The sequence below is a fragment of the Apodemus sylvaticus genome, chromosome 5, assembly GCF_947179515.1.
Source record: "Apodemus sylvaticus chromosome 5, mApoSyl1.1, whole genome shotgun sequence".
In the NCBI taxonomy this organism is placed as follows: domain Eukaryota; kingdom Metazoa; phylum Chordata; class Mammalia; order Rodentia; family Muridae; genus Apodemus; species Apodemus sylvaticus.
This window is the reverse complement of record NC_067476.1, coordinates 39,186,828-39,204,226: the sequence shown is the minus strand read 5'-3', so window position 1 is coordinate 39,204,226 and position 17,399 is coordinate 39,186,828. Positions and strand designations below refer to the sequence as shown.

The window sequence follows — 17,399 nt, the reverse complement described above, 5'->3', positions numbered from 1 at the left end:
CAAGATAGCTGGTTGGCTCTGGAGGCTCATCTTTCTCTCTTAGAGAAGAGCCTTCACTTAAACCCAGATCTCAAGGGACCAGGTACGGGAACTTGAGATCAAATAGGTATGATATCCAAAAGTCCTGTGCTGGTTCCTCAGGAACATCACCCAGTGGCTTCTGCTGTGGAGAGGGCCGGCATCCAGGGCACGCCGCCAAGAGCATGCTTCTGTCTAGGTCTCAGGGTGTCCTTTGGAAAGTCTGAAGCTCAGGAAGGCTCACCATTTTCAGGCTTCAGCCATCTTTCTGCCTACACTTGGGCGTGTTTCCACTCAGGAAAGCAGTGTCTCTTGGGTCTTTCTATTGTCGCAATGCTGCAGGATAGCCCTGGGACATGCCTACCGTGTCTGGGGGATCCCCCAAGGCTTCCTGTAACCCAGAACGCACTCAGCACAATTATTTAGAATCAGTTTTGGTTTATAGCATCGATGCCAAGCTAGCAACTGCCCAACTGTTCAGATCTAATTACCAAGTTCTGAAAGTAAGCGGCTCTTGCCAGTATCGTACGGCCAGGATGCCAGATGTAATTCCCCTTAGGTGAGAAGAGGTGGTGGAGACAAGGCAAAACCTGCTAAGACTGTAGAGCGTACCAAATAAAATAAAAATAATAAAAAAAAGCAACCCAAGTAATAGAGCCGCTGAGGTACGTAGGGAGCCGCCCCACCTTCCTTGTCCGGCGTGGCCCATCTCAGGAGCGACTTATTCTGTCTGCCTCCATTATCACACCCGGAAGAAACGCAAGGGGACACACTGTCCGGGATGAAATCCACATTTATTATTCTTCCATGTGCATAGAAAATGGCAGTGAAGTGTCCTGTGAGAGAGGGTTATGAGCATGGCGCTGCTGTCACGCTGGGCTTTGTGCTTCCAGAGTTCACTACTCACTGAAAACAGAGGGCGTCAGAGTTGGTTAACTGTTAACAGTTCCTCCGGCGGGCAGGCGGGCGGGCGGGCTTCCCGTTTGGGTTTTAAGCTGTCAGTTCTTCAAATCTCTTTTCAAATGACACACTGCATTACAGTTGATGGCACTTAACCAATGTGGCATTTCCATATTTACACCAACAGAAGGAATTTTTACAAGACATAATAGCATACAATCTTGACATTTAGTAATAGCAATAAAACATGAAGGGCATCCATTTTATTATTATTATTTTTCTGTACAAACTATCTGAACATAACTTTATTCACATTAAAAAAATCATCTGTAATTTGATTTGACCTACACATACCCATCTCATCTCACCCACGTCTCAAGCCTCTTAGCACGTCACCCACACCTTCACCACTAGAATCTACAAGTAATTAGACCTAACACCTACACAGAGCGTAGAAAGTCCTCTCCCAAGGGTTTCCTCACTTCCCTGAAAATTCCTCAAAAAAAGAAAAAAACAACAACAAAACCTCTTCACTCATCCTTCCATTTCACTTGCACCGTCACCATCATCAGCACGACGGACTGTCCCTCAGTCCATACAGTCAGCAGGAAAGCGTCCCTCGGCGGGCAGCCGTCTTGACGCTACACCCAAGAGTCCGGGGACCCCGGGTACTGTTCGGCTCTATAAGAAGGTCGTTTAGTGGAACAAAAGTCTACATAATTTGTGGTTGATTTCAGTCCGTACTGCGTTGAGTAATCAGTAGAAGCTGGGAAGTGAACTCGGTCATCATAATAAGGGTCTTCATAGCTGCGAGGAGACTGCAGGTACAGTCGGTATGCATCCAAGGTCTTCCTGGTGGAGTCATCTGGATAGTACAGCTGCTGATGCTGCTGGCAAGATGGAAAGGCAAATACGTGAGCGCATTTTAAAAACACACATACAGAACGCTGACGTGGGCTTCCTGCCTCACAACTCAAAGCACTCTGTAGGCCGGGGCTGGGGGAAGCTGTTTCAGGTGCACAAGTGTGTACTCACAGCGGGCGTGGACTTTCAATTGTGTTTACAGGCAAGCTGGCTTTGTTTGCTCAAGTCCTGTCCAGAGGCCTCAGGAGAGCTTAGGTCCGCAGTGGAGTTGGACCAGGCAGCTTTTTATCATAGATGTGTTTGAGGGCGGGGGATTTGGTTTTAGATATTTCAGATAACTGTAAACATTTACTTCCTGGATGAAGATTTGAAGCCACCACTCAGTTTTAAAAGAGATAACGTGGTTTGATGACCCCTGCAGGACAGTGTGGTACTGGAGAATGAGCGTCTCAACGCAGGAAGAGGACAGAATTAGCAGAGACACGTGAGCGAACATCTGGAGTCACGCCGGGCTGCTAAGATCCTCTGAAGGAATGTAAGCGGCCATGCAGGGCGCCTGGCCCCGGCTCCTTCTGTTCTGTCTTAGCTTTGACCTCACCATGATGCCCTCAAATCATCATGGTTTGTATGCTGTCTGCTGTCTGCAACTCAAACCGCCCCCCCCCCCCCCCCCCCGCAGTGAAAAATGCGACTTAATTAACTTTACCTCCTCTTTTAAAGGTAGAGTTAGATTTGTCTTGACTTAAAGCAGCAGCAGCTGGCTGTGGAGGCACACGCCTGTAATCCTGACTATCCTGACTACTCCTCAGGTTGAAAGGGGAGGGTCAAGTTAGCTAAAAAGTCTGAGATCAGCAGGGACAACTGTAAGGCCCAGTTGTAAAACAAAACCACCTCAAAAACTAGAGCATGAAGGGTGATTAATGTGGGATTCTTTCTCTCCTACCTAAATAAAGATTATGGTTTAGTGGTGTGTGTGTGTGTGTTTGTGTCTGTGTATGTGTCTGTGTCCGTCCGTGTGTCCTCAGAACATCCTTATTTGTTCTGAGGACACCATGCAGTTTTGGCTGGGAAACTCTAGTTGTTTTGTGGCTGAGACTATGGCAATAAAGTCCTGGTTGGTGGGTCAAGGCCCTCCAGGAGGCAGTGTCTGGGGCCTGGGAGCACAGGCCCTCGTTAACATGGGCAGCAGCTCAGGGACGAGGGGGAAGGCTTTGTGATGGAACAGGAAGTGTACAGCCAGCTGTGAGATCAGAGTGGGGGCTGTGCTCACCAACCTCGCCTTATCCAAGATGGAAGACACTTGACAGGTTAACAGAAAAGGGGGTGGGGAGAGTGGGAAAGGGAGACTATTGATAAAGGACATGCACCAGTCTGTCAGACTCCCCCTCAGTGGCATGCACTCAGAAGCACTGATGGAAACCATTTCTCTAAACCATGCACGCACGGCAAGACTGAGGAACTAAGGTCCCCAGGGGACGCTCCTCGGGCCCCGCACGGAGGCCGGGTTCTCTCAGCCCCCCGCCCGTGCGGCTGCTACCCAGCCTTCTGTACCAATGATGTCACACATTCACCTGTAGCCGTCTATTTTGTTCTCTTGCTGGTGAGGAATAGGAACTGATGTATATTGGTGAAGGTTTGCTGGAGCCTGTAAGAAAATATTTGATTAAATTAAAATGAATGCTTATTACACTGGTCCAACCAGGTTGTGTGGGTCCTGCCTTCCCTAGTGCCAGCACAGGCAGAAGGGCAGCAGCCAGGCTCCCTGGATCTGGGAGGGTTAGGAGCAAAACCAGGCCGTGTGTGCGTGTGCGAGTGTGTGTGTATGTGTGTGTGGCAGGCAGCAAGAAGCTGTGAACGCAGAGCCCTCCTAGAGAGGCCCATCTCTAGCTCTGCTCAGTCTCCAGGATCTCCACAGCTGGCTGTGAGTGGTTCCCTGTGCTGAGCTGAGGAGCTGAGCTGGGGAGGAGCATCACCCTTCCAGGATCCCGAGCCACAGTGTGAATCAGAGAGATGGGAAACGCAACATTAGCGTGAGCCTCCTGCCTCCGAGCAGATCCTGGCTTCCGGGGAGGGCAGGCGCGGGCTTGTTCAAAGCGGTGGGGCTGCACAGAGGTGTCTCGGGTCTGCCATAACTCAGTATGTTGTCCATGGAAAAGAACTTGGTGATTCGGCCAGAGTCTAGAGCAGACTCCTGAGGACCGCACTGGTCGCCCTTGTATTCCTGCTGCAGCTAGCAAAGGCTTTAATTTTTTTTTTTTAATGAGGAAAACAAGGCATACTCCAAGCAAACTGAAGCAAGCAGAGACAAGGGCAAACGCTCCGGAGTGGTCTGTACAACGAAGCTGCCTGCTGCAGCCCTGACCTGCCCGCACCTCAGCGTGCGTGTGCGTGTGTGTGTGTGTGTGTATGTGTGTGTGTGTTTGTGTGTATGTGCACACGCGCAGGGCTTGCTATTTGAAATGTAGCATCTGCAATTTCCTGAGCTATTAATTGCCATGGTAACAATAGTCAATTAGTAAATAGCCCTGTGAAATCACAGTTTCAAAGCCAACAGCACAACTCTGAGTCCTCCCCCCGCTGCAGTGAAGCTGCAGGCAGCTCTCGCGTAGTTCTTTTTAATAAATAGGTATTCTCCTTCCCCTCTTTGTCTTTTCTCTCTTCTCTTCTCTTCTTCTCTCTTTTTCTCTCTCTCTCTCTCTTTTGAAGAACCACCTCAGGAGTAGTTTTAATTCCAAATCTTTGAGAGTGGACCAACTACCTTTTGGGCTGGCAACTTTAAAATGTTTATGCATATCTTTCTCAACAGGCTATAAAAGTATTTTCTTAAAGGTAATCACACTTGAGGAAAATCATAGGATATCTTCTACAATCCACTCAAACTCTGTTCCCCCAATGGACTCGACTGTCATCAATCAGTGTGAACTTAGAGCCGAGCCAGTCTGCAGAGTACATGGAACTCAGGCAGAGCCACAGGGACCCTCACTTCTGACACACAAGGGTCTCTTGCCAGAGCAGCAGGGGGACAAGAGCAAAGGGACTGGCACCTGCAACAGCCAGAGATGATCACCACATCTAGCCCTTTCTTTACTTTGTGGTCATTGGATAACTATAGTAGCTTCCTTTATTTGAAACAAGCAGAGGGGGCAACAATCCCGACAGCAGCAGAGAAGGGACCGAGTTGACAGAAGCATAGGCTTGTTCCCAGGACACTGGCTGAGCCTCAGAGAGGTGACTCCTTCAGGTAGCGTATCACACACCCAACTGGCGGCTTACCAGGGTACAGGCCTTTATGTGTGGTGTCCCCTTGGCTATTGTAATACTGCATAGGTGGCTGGGTCCTATCGTATTCAGAGCGAGGCTCTCTGATTCCTAACAGTGCTGGTGAGGAAGAGGTGCTGCCAACTGAAGGGAGAGGCAAAGGAAGGAGAGGGGAAAAGAGAGAAATCAGATTGTCAGCAAACTGGAAAGCGCTCCAGGAAAACAAAGGCTATTTATTAGCAATGCCACAGTAAACCATCTCTTAGAGGTGCTGGGGGCAAAGGGCAGCCTGACCCAAGGCCCGTGAGCACAGCCTACACTCCCATCCCAGCAAGGGTGACATCTGGGCCCACGCCCGAGCTGCAGCAGGAAGCCCAGTGTAGAGGGTAGCAGGCAGCAGGGACTCAGGGATGTGACCCACCCGTGGAAGCCAACTGGATTAACCAAAGAGCCATGCAAGAGCTATTTCTATTTTGTGGCCACAGCTTAGCTGCTTATAAATTATCTGCCATGGTTTATGTGGACGTGTGTGGTAGAAGTTTTAGAGTGTATTTTAACTTCTGGTCTAGTGTGTCTAGAAGTGCCCAGTCCATAACATTTATACTTCTCTTTATGGTGACCTACTGTCAGATCACGTGAACTCAGTGGCCCTGGTGACTTCTGATGCTAGCCTGGCCCACACATCTGATAATGACTAGCCATCTACTCATGGGTCGGTCCCCCTTTAAATAATTTTTTTTTTTTTAAAATTTGGCCTCATTAACAGTCTGGTTTGTAATACAACCAGTGGCCATATCTTTACCCAATTCACTTGAAAGCAGTGGTACTCCGGCCTTGGACCTGTTGCCTTGCACAGCCAAGCCTTCTGAGGGCGCTGGCAAGGCAGTTCTCTGCCTGTGCTGTGGGCTGAGCTGAGCACGCCTGTCTGCGTGTCTGTCTTACATCCAGCTCACTTTTGGGAAGATGGCAGGACAGAAGAGAGCAGCTTCCCTTAGTGAAGACACTACCGAGGCAGCGGGCATGCTCATAAGCAAGCACATCCCTCCTCAGTGCCGAGAGACGATGGTCGGTCCTTAGACAGCTGGGAGACAGGAGTGACACACATCTTCCCTCTAAGTAGAATAGAGGGCTACCTAGGCCCGGGGGCGGGGGTGGAGCTGGGGATTAGCACTTCTGCTTGAGGTTCCAGTGGCAAATCCATTGCAGAGTAGCTGTGTGCTGATTTGTTGGAATGATTATGTGCTTACACTGAAGGTCTGTGTCTGGCAGCCACCTACCTCTCCTGTTTCCACTGACATCCCTAGTTCTAAGTCCTCAAGCATGCTGAATATTTTCATAAAAGGATGTGCCCAAAACCAAGCAGAATTCTCGGTGAATAAAATGGCTCATAATTTTAATCCAAGACATATATATCTATCACACACTATAGGTGTAGATAATGTTTAAAAAAAAAGAAAAGAAATCACCAAATAAACCAAACAACGGGGAACTCCTAGCACAACCACAGACATCCAATTATGTGGCAAGGGCCCCTGGGCACGGGCATCAGTCTTTCTGTCCGCATTTGTCCACATGAGCAATAGGACTGTCAGAAACAGCGCAGCTGTCTACAGCAGATAATAGATGTGTCAGAACGTGTGGTTTAAAGCCAAATCAAAGTAAGAAGCATCATTTCTCCCGTTTCATCCAGGTCAGAATTAAATTTACAGGACTGTTTGACTTGGCAGTCATAGTGTCAAGAAACATTATGCTGAGTTCTACAAACAAGTGGGTGGAACAGCTGCCAAGAGTCTCAGCTTAACGTCCAAGGAACTTTGCAGAGGGCCACATCGGGAGGTGCGGGTGGCTGGCTGGGTGGTATAAGCGTATGGGGTGTGTATAGCAGTGCAGGTCTGCAGAGCAGCCAGGCGACTGAGAGGTGCCACTGCAGAGCTCCAATGACCTACGTTCTAGGAGCCAGTTCCTAAGACGTTTCACCAAGAAAACTAAAGAAAAACCAAAACCAAAAGCAAACAAAACTCTACCAAAGTAGCAGCAGCAGCAGCAGCAGCAGCAGCAGCAGCAGCAGCAGCAGCAGCAGCAAGAACGCAGGAGGAGACTTAAAACTTATGCCAGGTTGGCAGAGAGCAGGGCTATTCCTAGTCAGCCAGGGCATCTTAAAGTATCCTCCACCTCCCAGGACTCTGCGTCAGTTACTGGTCCCACTGGTCAGATGCAGATGCCAGGCCCTTCCCGTGAAAAAACATCCAGGGGTGGGGACAGGTTTTGTTTTTTTTTTTAATGCACTGCAGCCAATATAAGCTGTCTTATCTTTCCAAATGAAAGAAAGTGGCCATTTACAATGTGTGAGACTCTCAAAGCGCGCTCTCGGGCAGAGCTCAAGTGACATGCTTAACCTGCTCAGGTTTGGACACCCTCTCCCTCCCTCCCTCCCTCCTTCCCTCCCTCCCTCCCTCGTGTGTGTGTGTGTGTGTGTGTGTACCCACAATCTTTTGTCATACAAATGCCCACTAACCTGACTGAATGATGGGTGACATCTGTTGGTTGGTGGTGGACAGAGAAGGGTGTGATTTGAATCGGTCTCGCTCTAGCGTGGACACAGGTGTAATAAAATGGTTCTGATTCCACCCATCCTGTGGAGTTAAAAAAGAAACAGCTCAAAATGAGACCCAGCCCTTTACTGCAATTAGGAACGCAGGCTATGAGGAATGCTCATCATGCCACGGCTACCCTTGGGTGTTACCTTTTTGTAAATGCTCCGGAGATCCCGGTACTGCCATAATGTATTCAAGACCTGGGCTGCCGCCTTCACCACTTTCAGAGAGGATCTAGGGAGAGATGGGGTTTAATGAAGACGGGTAGTATGGAGAGACCGAGGCTGCAAACCAGGTCAAAGGAGCAGGATGGAGGCTAGCAGACTCTGTGGTCAGAAGCAGACTCCTAGGAAGGCAAGGGTGTCCTTTCACCTCTGCAGCACACAGGAAGCCCCTGAAAGTGGTCACTCACACCTCCGATTTCTCCCATCCCATCTCCTCTTATACTCACAGCCTCTGTATGACTGTTGTATCCAATGGTCAGGCCCCAACCTCGTCCTACCTGAGTAAGCAGGGCCTCTGACTCCAGCCTAACTCTTGTCATCCCCTTCCACTTGAATTCTGAGTTACCATATGCTCTTGGGTTTTGGCTGCTCCTTTCTGGGTTTGTTTTGGGGGTCCTCATCTTCCTGACGAGCCATTTATATCCCAGGTATATGTTTCCACCTTGAATATCGGCCATGCACCCAGCCTGCATTTCTCCTGCTGACTGACCCCCCACACACACACTCACACTCACACTCACTGGATGTCTAATAGTTATCTCCAAGCACCCAAGTCCAGAGCAAACTTGCGACAGTCCTCCTGTAAGCTTCCCTGCCTAGATCTGGCCTCTGTTGAGAACCCCTTTGGAGTCTTTCACGATACTCTCCTCTCCTGCTGCTCACTCATCAGTAAAACCTGCTGAATTGCTTTTCAACCCCACCAGCAATGCTGCTGACGTCACTGCCGCCGCCGCACCCTAGTCTTTAGTGTGCGTGTGGGATGAGGCCGTGCTCATCTTTCTACAAGGGAACCTGACCATGTTGTCCCCTGCTCACTGCTCTCTAGTGGCTCTGGCTTCATTCAGAGATGGAGACAACCGACTTCCAGGCCCACCGTTCCCCAGACTCCCTGCACTGGCTTCTGCCCCCCCCCCCCCCGCCCCCGCAGTCTCTTGCTGGACTCTCTGCTCACACCCTTCTGCCCCAGAGGGGCACAGAGCCCACCCCACCTCACACCCTTCCTTCTCAGGCCAGCTTCCCACCATCACTGGGAGGCCGTCCCCGCACTTCTCTCCCTACATGCTTGTCACCGGCTCCGGTTTTGTCATTTGCACCTCAGTCCCATCTGCCAAGCTCTGCTGCTGTCACTCACCGGGTGCCTCGCCTGCCTGGGCCCTGGAGAGCTGTTTTGTGCTCCACTCTGTTGTGTGCTCGCACTGGAAGAGCACGCGGACATGCAGTGAGTGCAGGGCGGGGGTGGGGGCACGGACGGACGGGGGACGAGGAAGTGCAGTGCAGGGACCAAGCACACGCGATTTGGTTTAAGACTTTTTCTTTCTTTTCCTTTTTAAAAGGCATTTATTTTTATTTATGTGTATGAGTGTTTTGCATGTATGTATGTATGCATGTATGTATGTATGTATGTGTAACCATGTGTATGCCTGGTGCTCTCAGAGCCCAAAAGAGGGGGCTGACTCCCTGAAACTGGAGTTATGGGTAGTTTTGAGCCTGCTGTGGGTGCTGGGATTAGAGTTATATACATATTTATGTGCATATCAAGTGGACATACCTTTCTACAAGTGCTACCTGGTGAACTTCTAAGAATGTGTAAGGTTCATATGACCTTGTCTTATCTTAACTGCCTGAGAAGTTTCATTTTCTTAACAGGAAAAGCAGGCCAACTGGCTGACTCCTGTAATCCTGGAACTCCTAAGACTGCGGTGGGGGATTGCTATGATTTCGAGATCAGCCTGGGCCACACAGTGAGCCTGGGCTAGAGGATGGGGCCTTATTTGAAAGAGGGAAAAAATAATCAAAACAAACAAACAAACTATATGCATTTGTTATTAATGAAAACTTAAAAATGCAAGAAACAAAAAGCCTGACGGGCAATACTGTCTATGCTGACAGACATATGGTGACTTCTCGTGGGCAAGGCGATGGCTTTCTGCATTGTTTCTATATTTTAAGAATTCCTTCAGATGTATCAACTGGAAAGACTTGAAGAGCTGTAATGTGAATCTCGACGTTGCCATTCAGCTGATTAATAAACTGTCCCCCGCAGGTCCCTGGGCCAAGCTTTGGTTGTTAAGGATGCAACAGCAGATGATAAAGGACAAAGTCCCGGCACTGCAGGAGTGAGATGCTAGAGGCCGACTCAAAACAGCCAGTGCTAGGGAGAGAATGTAGTGCGAACTGTGTGTGTGTGCAGACTGCTGCTGACCTACGGTTTGAGGAAGGCACTTGGCATTCCCAGTTCCATTTCACTGATCTGACACTAAGACAAATTTAGTCCCAGCTACAGCCCCACGACTAGCACCCTACTCTGCCTACTATGCTGCTGTATCTGTTACTGTCGTCCAAGAGCAAAGGGAGAGGTGTGACCAAGGCCAGAGCACACTCAGGCAGAGCGCTGGTTTTCATGCTTTCTGGGCATTCGGCAGCAGAATCAATCTCAAAATGAGGATTTAAAAAGACACTCTTGCAGAATAGGCTGTAGGCTTGGAACGGAGCCCAAGTTACAAAGGCAACGGTGCCCCTAAGATTGTTGCCAACCTGGTGCTTTTGGTCCTTCTAGGAGTGAGCTACAAATGTAGCCCTAGAGATGGCTACAGCCTGGGTACAGGCTAACTCTCAAAAGTGACAGTGCTGAGAAGAGCAGCCTTTGAGAGAGAGTCTTCCATGGGAGGGCAAATGACACTTTCTAGAAGACCGGAAAGGGACTTTTACCAGACATAAAATCTGTAGGGGCCATGATCCTGGATTTCACAGGTGCCAGCATTGTGGAAAATAAACTTCTATTGTTCGTAAGCTCCCTAGCCCACAGCATTTTGTTACAGCAACCTCAGAGAACAGAGGGGAGCAAGGCACACTATAATAAAGGAAATGGCAGCATATGACAAAAGCAGCCCACACCATTACAAGTCTTAGCCGATGTCAACAACATGTGAGGAATGCAGAAAGAGATCCTCGCTTCAGGCATGGCTCCTGTACCCAGGCCCTCATGTGAGGACCCCGGACCCCGGACCCCGGAGCGCACACTTGCCTGTCTCCTCTGCCTTTGGTTATGTTCACCAGCTTCTCTATCCCTCCCGAGTCGGCCAGAGCTTTGGCGTTCTCCATGTTTTTGCTGGTGACCTCGTGCAGAGCACAGCAGATGGCTGCCACGGTCTCATCGGACAGGATGCTCGGACCGTTGCCGCCGGGAAGCCTGTTGACCAGGTCTCGCATGGCGTATTTACCTGCCGGGTGCATGAGACGAGGGTCAGAGTTTCACGGGCATCAGCTTTTTACAACTATTGAGGAAAATCCTAATAATACGAGGGCTTTTACAAAACAAAACTTCAAAAGAGAAATGAACACAGAAAAAATATTCAAAGTCCTTAGGAAAGAAGAAAAGCACGCATGTGACTTTGAGGGAAAGTTAGCAATTGCTATCGCATCCCTTCAACAAATGAAGGGAACAGACGTGCTCAGGAGCGGGCTGGCTGAGGTGCCGTACTCTTCCCCAATGGCTGAAATGAAGGTTTGGGGCAGAGATGCTTTCCTTAGCTCCAGTATGTCAAAACGCAATTTCTACGGGAAGCTTCTCAAAACACTGATCTTTGAATCTGGACCAATTAAGGTCGCCAAAAATACTTTTCATTAAATCTTTCTGGGTCTAGTCTGTCGAGTCACCTGAGAACAGTCCCCTAGTTGAACAAAGCTGAGGGTTCTGTTGGCTGATCTGTTGGATAACCTACTGGGTTATCAGCAGTTAACCATAGTTTCCTTAAAAGACACAAGGAAAAAAATCTTCTACTGAAATTGCAGGTACGTTATCTCCTAGAGGCAACAGAAATAACAGGTTCAGGAGGAGCCGGCAGAGGCAGGCTCAGAAAGGGAAGCAATTCTTTACAAACCCCCAACTTCTTGCATCCCTCCCCAAACAGGTAATCTCTAGTCTTTTCAATTTCAATTACCAACTGACAACGTGGGATAAATGCACTACAAACAAAAGAAATTAAGGCCAAAGGAATATTTTCTTAGGCCATGCTATCCAGGGTTTCCTTCACTCCAGGGTCTCTGTGCAGTGGTAGCTGTGTCTTTATCACAGGCAAAGCTTGCTTAGAACAGAGGTGACGCTGGAACCCTACCGGGGAAATGTGGCTCCTGAGTGTGGCTTGAAGCCAGCATTGGTGACTCTGAACGCTCACAAACGGACAGACTGTACAAGGACATGTGACTAGCCATGCTTTTTTAGCAGGAGCAACACTGAGTATATATCTTTTCATAAGAAATTCAGAGCATGGATAGAACTACCAAGTCTCAATTGGACTGCTCTGAAGGAAATATGGGAACTGGGCAGAGGCTGGGCCGTAGAGAGCTCAGTGAGACTCCCTTTCTTGGGGGATGATCTGCCCCGAAGGAAAGGAAGCATTCTTCTGGACAGTAAGAACTGCAAGTGGCATTTCTGCCAGCCCAGGTGTGACGGCCTTGTCTCCCAGCCACATTATTCCATTAATGTTTAGTTTCTCCTTTAGTGGTGCGACTAGACTTGACGGAGGGCCTTGTGAGTGCTATATTAAGCAGTCTACCATGAAGCTGGACCATGGCTAATCTTAAAGCTAAATAATACTCTCATTCTCTCTAATGTTTTCTCTTACCCCCTTCCTCTTTCTATTATTTTATTATGTTTTAATATTATTGTATTATATATGTGTATATGTATAATTGTATTTTAATATAAGTTGGGTCTAAATTCATACAAATCTATAAAAAATTACGCGTCCCCACGTCACCAGCCATGGGGCTGGCATGGAGTGTTAGCGGATGGAGGGTGCTGTCCTCGTTTCTTACTTCCTCTCACAGTGACCCTCTTAGCAACTTTCTTTCAGAACCTGGCGGGAGCTCCGATTCCGTCCCAGGAGCAGGGACTGACAGCAGCAGGCTCTAGGGGACACTCTGAGTTGTGAGCCCAACAAGGAGGCGCAGGTTCAGATAGAGGCTCCAGCTCACGGGTGCCTCTCCTCTCCTGGTCCCGGCAGCTGCATGCAGTGCGAGGCACAGGAGTCTCATTCTTGGTTCTACGTATGTGCTGATGTCCTTACTCCTGTGACACAGGCGCAAAGGCCTAAAACCCCGTGTGCGGGTGGCCCGTACCCCGACTGGTCTTGTGATGGAAATGAAGGACAGGGTTGTCCCTGGGGTGAGTATTCTCGCAGACCTGGGAGGGAAAGCCACACAGTACTCCTATGGCTTCTTTTGTTATTTAGAAGATGGGAGCATTGGTAAATTAGCAGATATGAGCACAAATACTGGAAAAGGAAATTAAATTTTTTTCTTGTTCTTGCTGCTCAGGATATAACTTCTCTTAGGGAATGGAGACACCAAATTCATCATCTAGCAGTGCTGTCATGTACACCTGAAATCACTGGAGATCTCTGGCTTTTCTGGAACTTTACCTTCTCAGGTCAATGTTTAATTAATGAGCCTGCCTCTTGTTGAAGACTAGTCGGAAAGCAGGTGATCCAAATACACAAAGAAAGGAGGAGCAGGCTCGGCTGAGGATACGTTTAAATGGCATGCATTAATAAACCACCGTAACTGTCACTGTCGCGGCTGCTTCTCCAACAGCTCCACTCTGTCGCTAGTACACACCTATGAGCTCCTTGTTGCGAACGTCCAGTGCCATGTTCCTCAAGGCAGTGGCCACGGAAGAGACGACTCTGTCATTATCCATCCTGAGGAGCTCGACGAGGATGGGAAGCCCTTTCTCCTTCCGGACAGCTGCCCGGATATATGCTGCAAACTGGCGAGAAAAATGAGGCCACAGTAAATAAAACGCAGAGTTTCACTCTCATGCGCTGCTGCAGTCTACAGAGATAAACTAATACATTAGATGTTTTCTGTCCAGTGGAGATTAAATCAGTGGTGCCACCGTTTGGGAGATAGATAGGCTGGGATGGCTGATTTAAAAAGAAATCCCTCAAAGCCTGAAGACCTCAAACCACCATCTGTCAGATTTCTGTGCAGGACACAGAAGGGAGCGATTACTCTTCCTCTCTGATTTATAAACATGATTAAGGAAGGAGCCTGGGTTTTCTTCCCAGTTGGTCCCACACTGGTCCAGAGGCTAGGAGGAGGATGGCAGAGACAGACTCTCACATACATCAGAGGCGAGCCTGGCTCCACTAGCTTACTTATTTTTTAGCACACACAGCAACAATATTGAGAGTTTGGGAACTTGTCAAAAAATCTGCTGAAAAAATTTCTTTACTTGGAAGAAAGGGAATTCTCCACAGACACAGGCATGATAATTCATACACACAGCAAAAACATGCTTGGATGCAAAATACATTCTCAGTCAACATTAGCGGGCTACGCTCTGCACCGTGTGAACTGGAAAGCAACACTGAGTTATTACTGAAGAAACAACAACAAAGTAATGTTACAGAGTAAAGCGGGATAAATCAAAGATGCTCAAGTAACGTCTGATATTTTCCCGCTGTGGACAAAGCATGAGGGCAGAGAGATCCATTAGCTCTCGGAGATTACTGTTAATGTTAAAATATGTGATTGACTGCCCAGTTTAATTCTAACAGATGTTAATAATATACATAAGAGGAAAAATGCCTTTTAAAGATACAATTAACATTCATTGTATGAAATGATAGCTTTTAGCTTCCAAATCAAATGAAATCTACAAGGAGGGAATACAGTACAAGGCTCACTACTGCAGGAAGCACTGGGGTAGTGTGGTGAGCGGCTTCCTGAAGCTGCAGGACGCGCGGCTTTCTATTTCCCTCGGAGACCACTAGGCTAGCCCAGCAAGCCTTTCCCACACAGCTGCCCCTCTAGTGTGTGTGTTTGTGTGTGTGTGTGTATATATATATATATATATACACACATGTTTGTATATTGTATATACATATATATAGATATTATGTATATACACACAGAATATGTATTTCTTATATATGTGGTTATATATATTACATGAATATATAAAATATATATAATCACATCCATAAGAAATGTATTTCTTAACTTTTAATTATGTGTATCCGTGTATGTACATGTGACACCCGAAGTGGCCAGAGGGCATCCGAGTCCCTGAGGACAGTTAAAGGCAGCTGTGGGCTGCCGGATGTGGCATGAGAAACTAGACTCCTGTCCGCCTCAAGGACAGCAAGCTTTCTAAGTGCTGAGCCATCTCTTCAGCCAGGGTCTGAGAATTTGAGAGATTTTTTTTTTCCCGAGACAGGGTTTCTCTGTGTAATCCTGGCTGTCCTAGAACTCACTTTGTAGACCAGGCTGGCCTCGAACTCAGAAATCCACCTGCCTCTGCCTCAAGTGTTGGGATTACAGGCATGTGCTACCACCGCCCAGCGAGTGACTATTTTTGATATTGAGAATTACTCAAATACAATGTTTGTATATTACATAAGCATCCTGATCCCAGGATTTAAATTCTATAAAATCCAATCACATGTGTCTTAATTATTACAGTTTTAACCACCAGGCGATTCTTTGGCTATAAAACAAATACTTATATGCCAGGCGCTGTCTTCAGTCTTTGTCGTTTGTCATTTTGCTCAGTGCTCTCAACCCCCTGGGTACAGTGTTCATTTCCTCCCACATGACGTTGCCGAGGTCAGGGATCCTCCACAGTGGCTCACAGGAGCTGGGTTCTTGAGAATGTAGTCAGCTCTAGCACTAAGCTGTTAGCACTTTAGGAACAGTAAATGAATAACCACATTGGCTCAGGTAACTCCAGACCACAGTATTTGTAGACTCCCTGTCAGTCATCTGAAATGTGTCTCCTAACAGAGTTCACTCATGGAGAGTAGAGTCCCACAGAGCTTTATTTTCTGCGGAGTGGGGTGAGGAGCCAAACCAAGAATTACAATCACCCTTACCATGCATTTGTCAAAAAGTTCCTGGTGACTGAAACTATCATACAAGGACTGTTGGTAACAATAGGAAACAATTTTCATGTTCACATGGTTGCGCATGTATAAAGACACACTTCCTACGCTTTGGAGGAGCCTGAGAAAAGCGGGGTGCTCCTGCAAACACTGCCTGACCTCAGCCAGGTCCCCATCTTCTCTGGCTATGATGCAGTACTGGAGCCTTCTGGGAAGCCCAGACTCTAGTTTTCCTTACCCTCACCCCCTGTAAAGCCACAGAAGTGGCCCAGCAGTGTCCACACTGGCTTGTCTTTGTTTCTTCTCTGCTGAAGACCCCAGTGCTCCCCCAGTGCTCCCTCGGCTGTGGGTCAGGCCTCATTCCTGAGGCTCAGCATCTGGTTTTAGATGTGGTGGCCAGCTCCAAGGCAGCCAGCAGCTCTGTCTGGTCCTTCTGCTTTGCCTCAGAGCAGCCGGCTGAAGCCAGCGTCCTTTCCTCCCAGAAGACCTGTTCCCTACTATCCGTTTTATCTGCCCATCAGCTCCTCCTCTTCACCCCAGCCTCAGACCGTGCTGGCTGAGCTAGGTTCCCACAGGAGGCCTCCTTTCTCCCCCTTTCCCTGCCCAGGCCACCCTGGGAGCTGGTTTTCAGAATCACACAGCATGGACTCAGTGGATACTATAATATTTGCTCATCACCCTCAGATTCTCAGGGAAGGGATGCTGTCATATTCTTTTAGGGTGCCCAGAGTGGCATCTTGTCACCTCCCCAGACTGAGTAACTCCCCTTTATGGACAAACTATAAACAAGTGTGTCCCTTCTACCACTGTGGCTGAACAGACCACAAAGACAGAAAGAAATGTGTACAAGGAGGAATCGTCCCACCTTCCAGTTGCCAGCAGAGAGGTTCTGGAGAGATCCGGCAGAGCCTTCCAAGGTGGCTGGGTTGGAACTTTCTGCTAAGAGAGTCAGATATGGTTTTACCACTGACGGGTGCCAGAGCATCTCGACTCCTTTGGGGGACTTGGACAGTCCAGGGATAGGCCCGACTCCATCCCACTGAAAGACAAATGGCGCAGACTGAGGGAAAGGCAGCGGGGAAGCCCTCTGGCTGCTAGCATGCATTTGCTGGACTGGGTTTTAGCTAAATAGTGACAGTCTTTTCTGTCAATCACAGCGGCTCCCTTTCTAACCAGTAAAGCCTTAGAGAAAAGGACACTAACTTGATCCTCTTGTGGAGTTCTCTTTTTCTTCTTCTTCTTTTTCCCCCAGCAGCTGGGTTCCGAGTCTTTGCTGGGAGACTCTTTTCCTAGCAGGTCATCTAGTTCGTTCAGTCCGAGCAGCCGGGCCTGAGGGACTTCCAGCTCCAGTCGGTATGACAGGTTCCTCAGGGTACACACGCAGTTCTCCACTGTCTGAAACCCAGCACAGTGTGTAATTAAAAACATCACACAAGGCGCCTGGGCACTGCACACACCAACAGGAAATAAATGGAGAACATGGAGGAAATACTGCTGACTTAGACCGTGCTGTCTAAGGGGAGAAGCACGACTTTCCAGGCTTGTGGGCCAGGGTGCAGCTGTGAAGCGTGGGCTGCCTTTATGCAAAGATCCACCGGGCCTCTTCAGTGCCACAGGGCACTGGAGATGCTGAGGCCTCACTCCGTGCCCCA

General features: G+C 48.5%; 1 protein-coding gene across 10 annotated transcripts in view; it reads right to left on the bottom strand.

Moving 5' to 3' along the window:
• Positions 1-793: 793 nt before the first annotated feature.
• The window catches only part of Pkp4 (plakophilin 4), a 200,514-nt gene continuing 183,908 nt past the window's right edge, over positions 794-17,399 (bottom strand). For 5 of the 10 annotated variants that reach the window (XM_052182511.1, XM_052182509.1, XM_052182517.1 and 2 more), the window contains 9 exons: positions 16,951-17,142; positions 16,613-16,786; positions 13,478-13,628; positions 10,884-11,079; positions 7,784-7,868; positions 7,556-7,673; positions 5,056-5,184; positions 3,354-3,427; positions 794-1,808 (listed from right to left, as the gene is read on the bottom strand). In XM_052182511.1, the coding sequence (XP_052038471.1) occupies positions 1,560-1,808; positions 3,354-3,427; positions 5,056-5,184; positions 7,556-7,673; positions 7,784-7,868; positions 10,884-11,079; positions 13,478-13,628; positions 16,613-16,786; positions 16,951-17,142 (1,368 nt within the window). In that variant the 3' untranslated portion in view covers positions 794-1,559. The remainder of the gene's footprint in view (positions 1,809-3,353; positions 3,428-5,055; positions 5,185-7,555; positions 7,674-7,783; positions 7,869-10,883; positions 11,080-13,477; positions 13,629-16,612; positions 16,787-16,950; positions 17,143-17,399) is intronic. The other 5 variants (XM_052182512.1, XM_052182510.1, XM_052182514.1 and 2 more) reach the window with 3 other exon arrangements.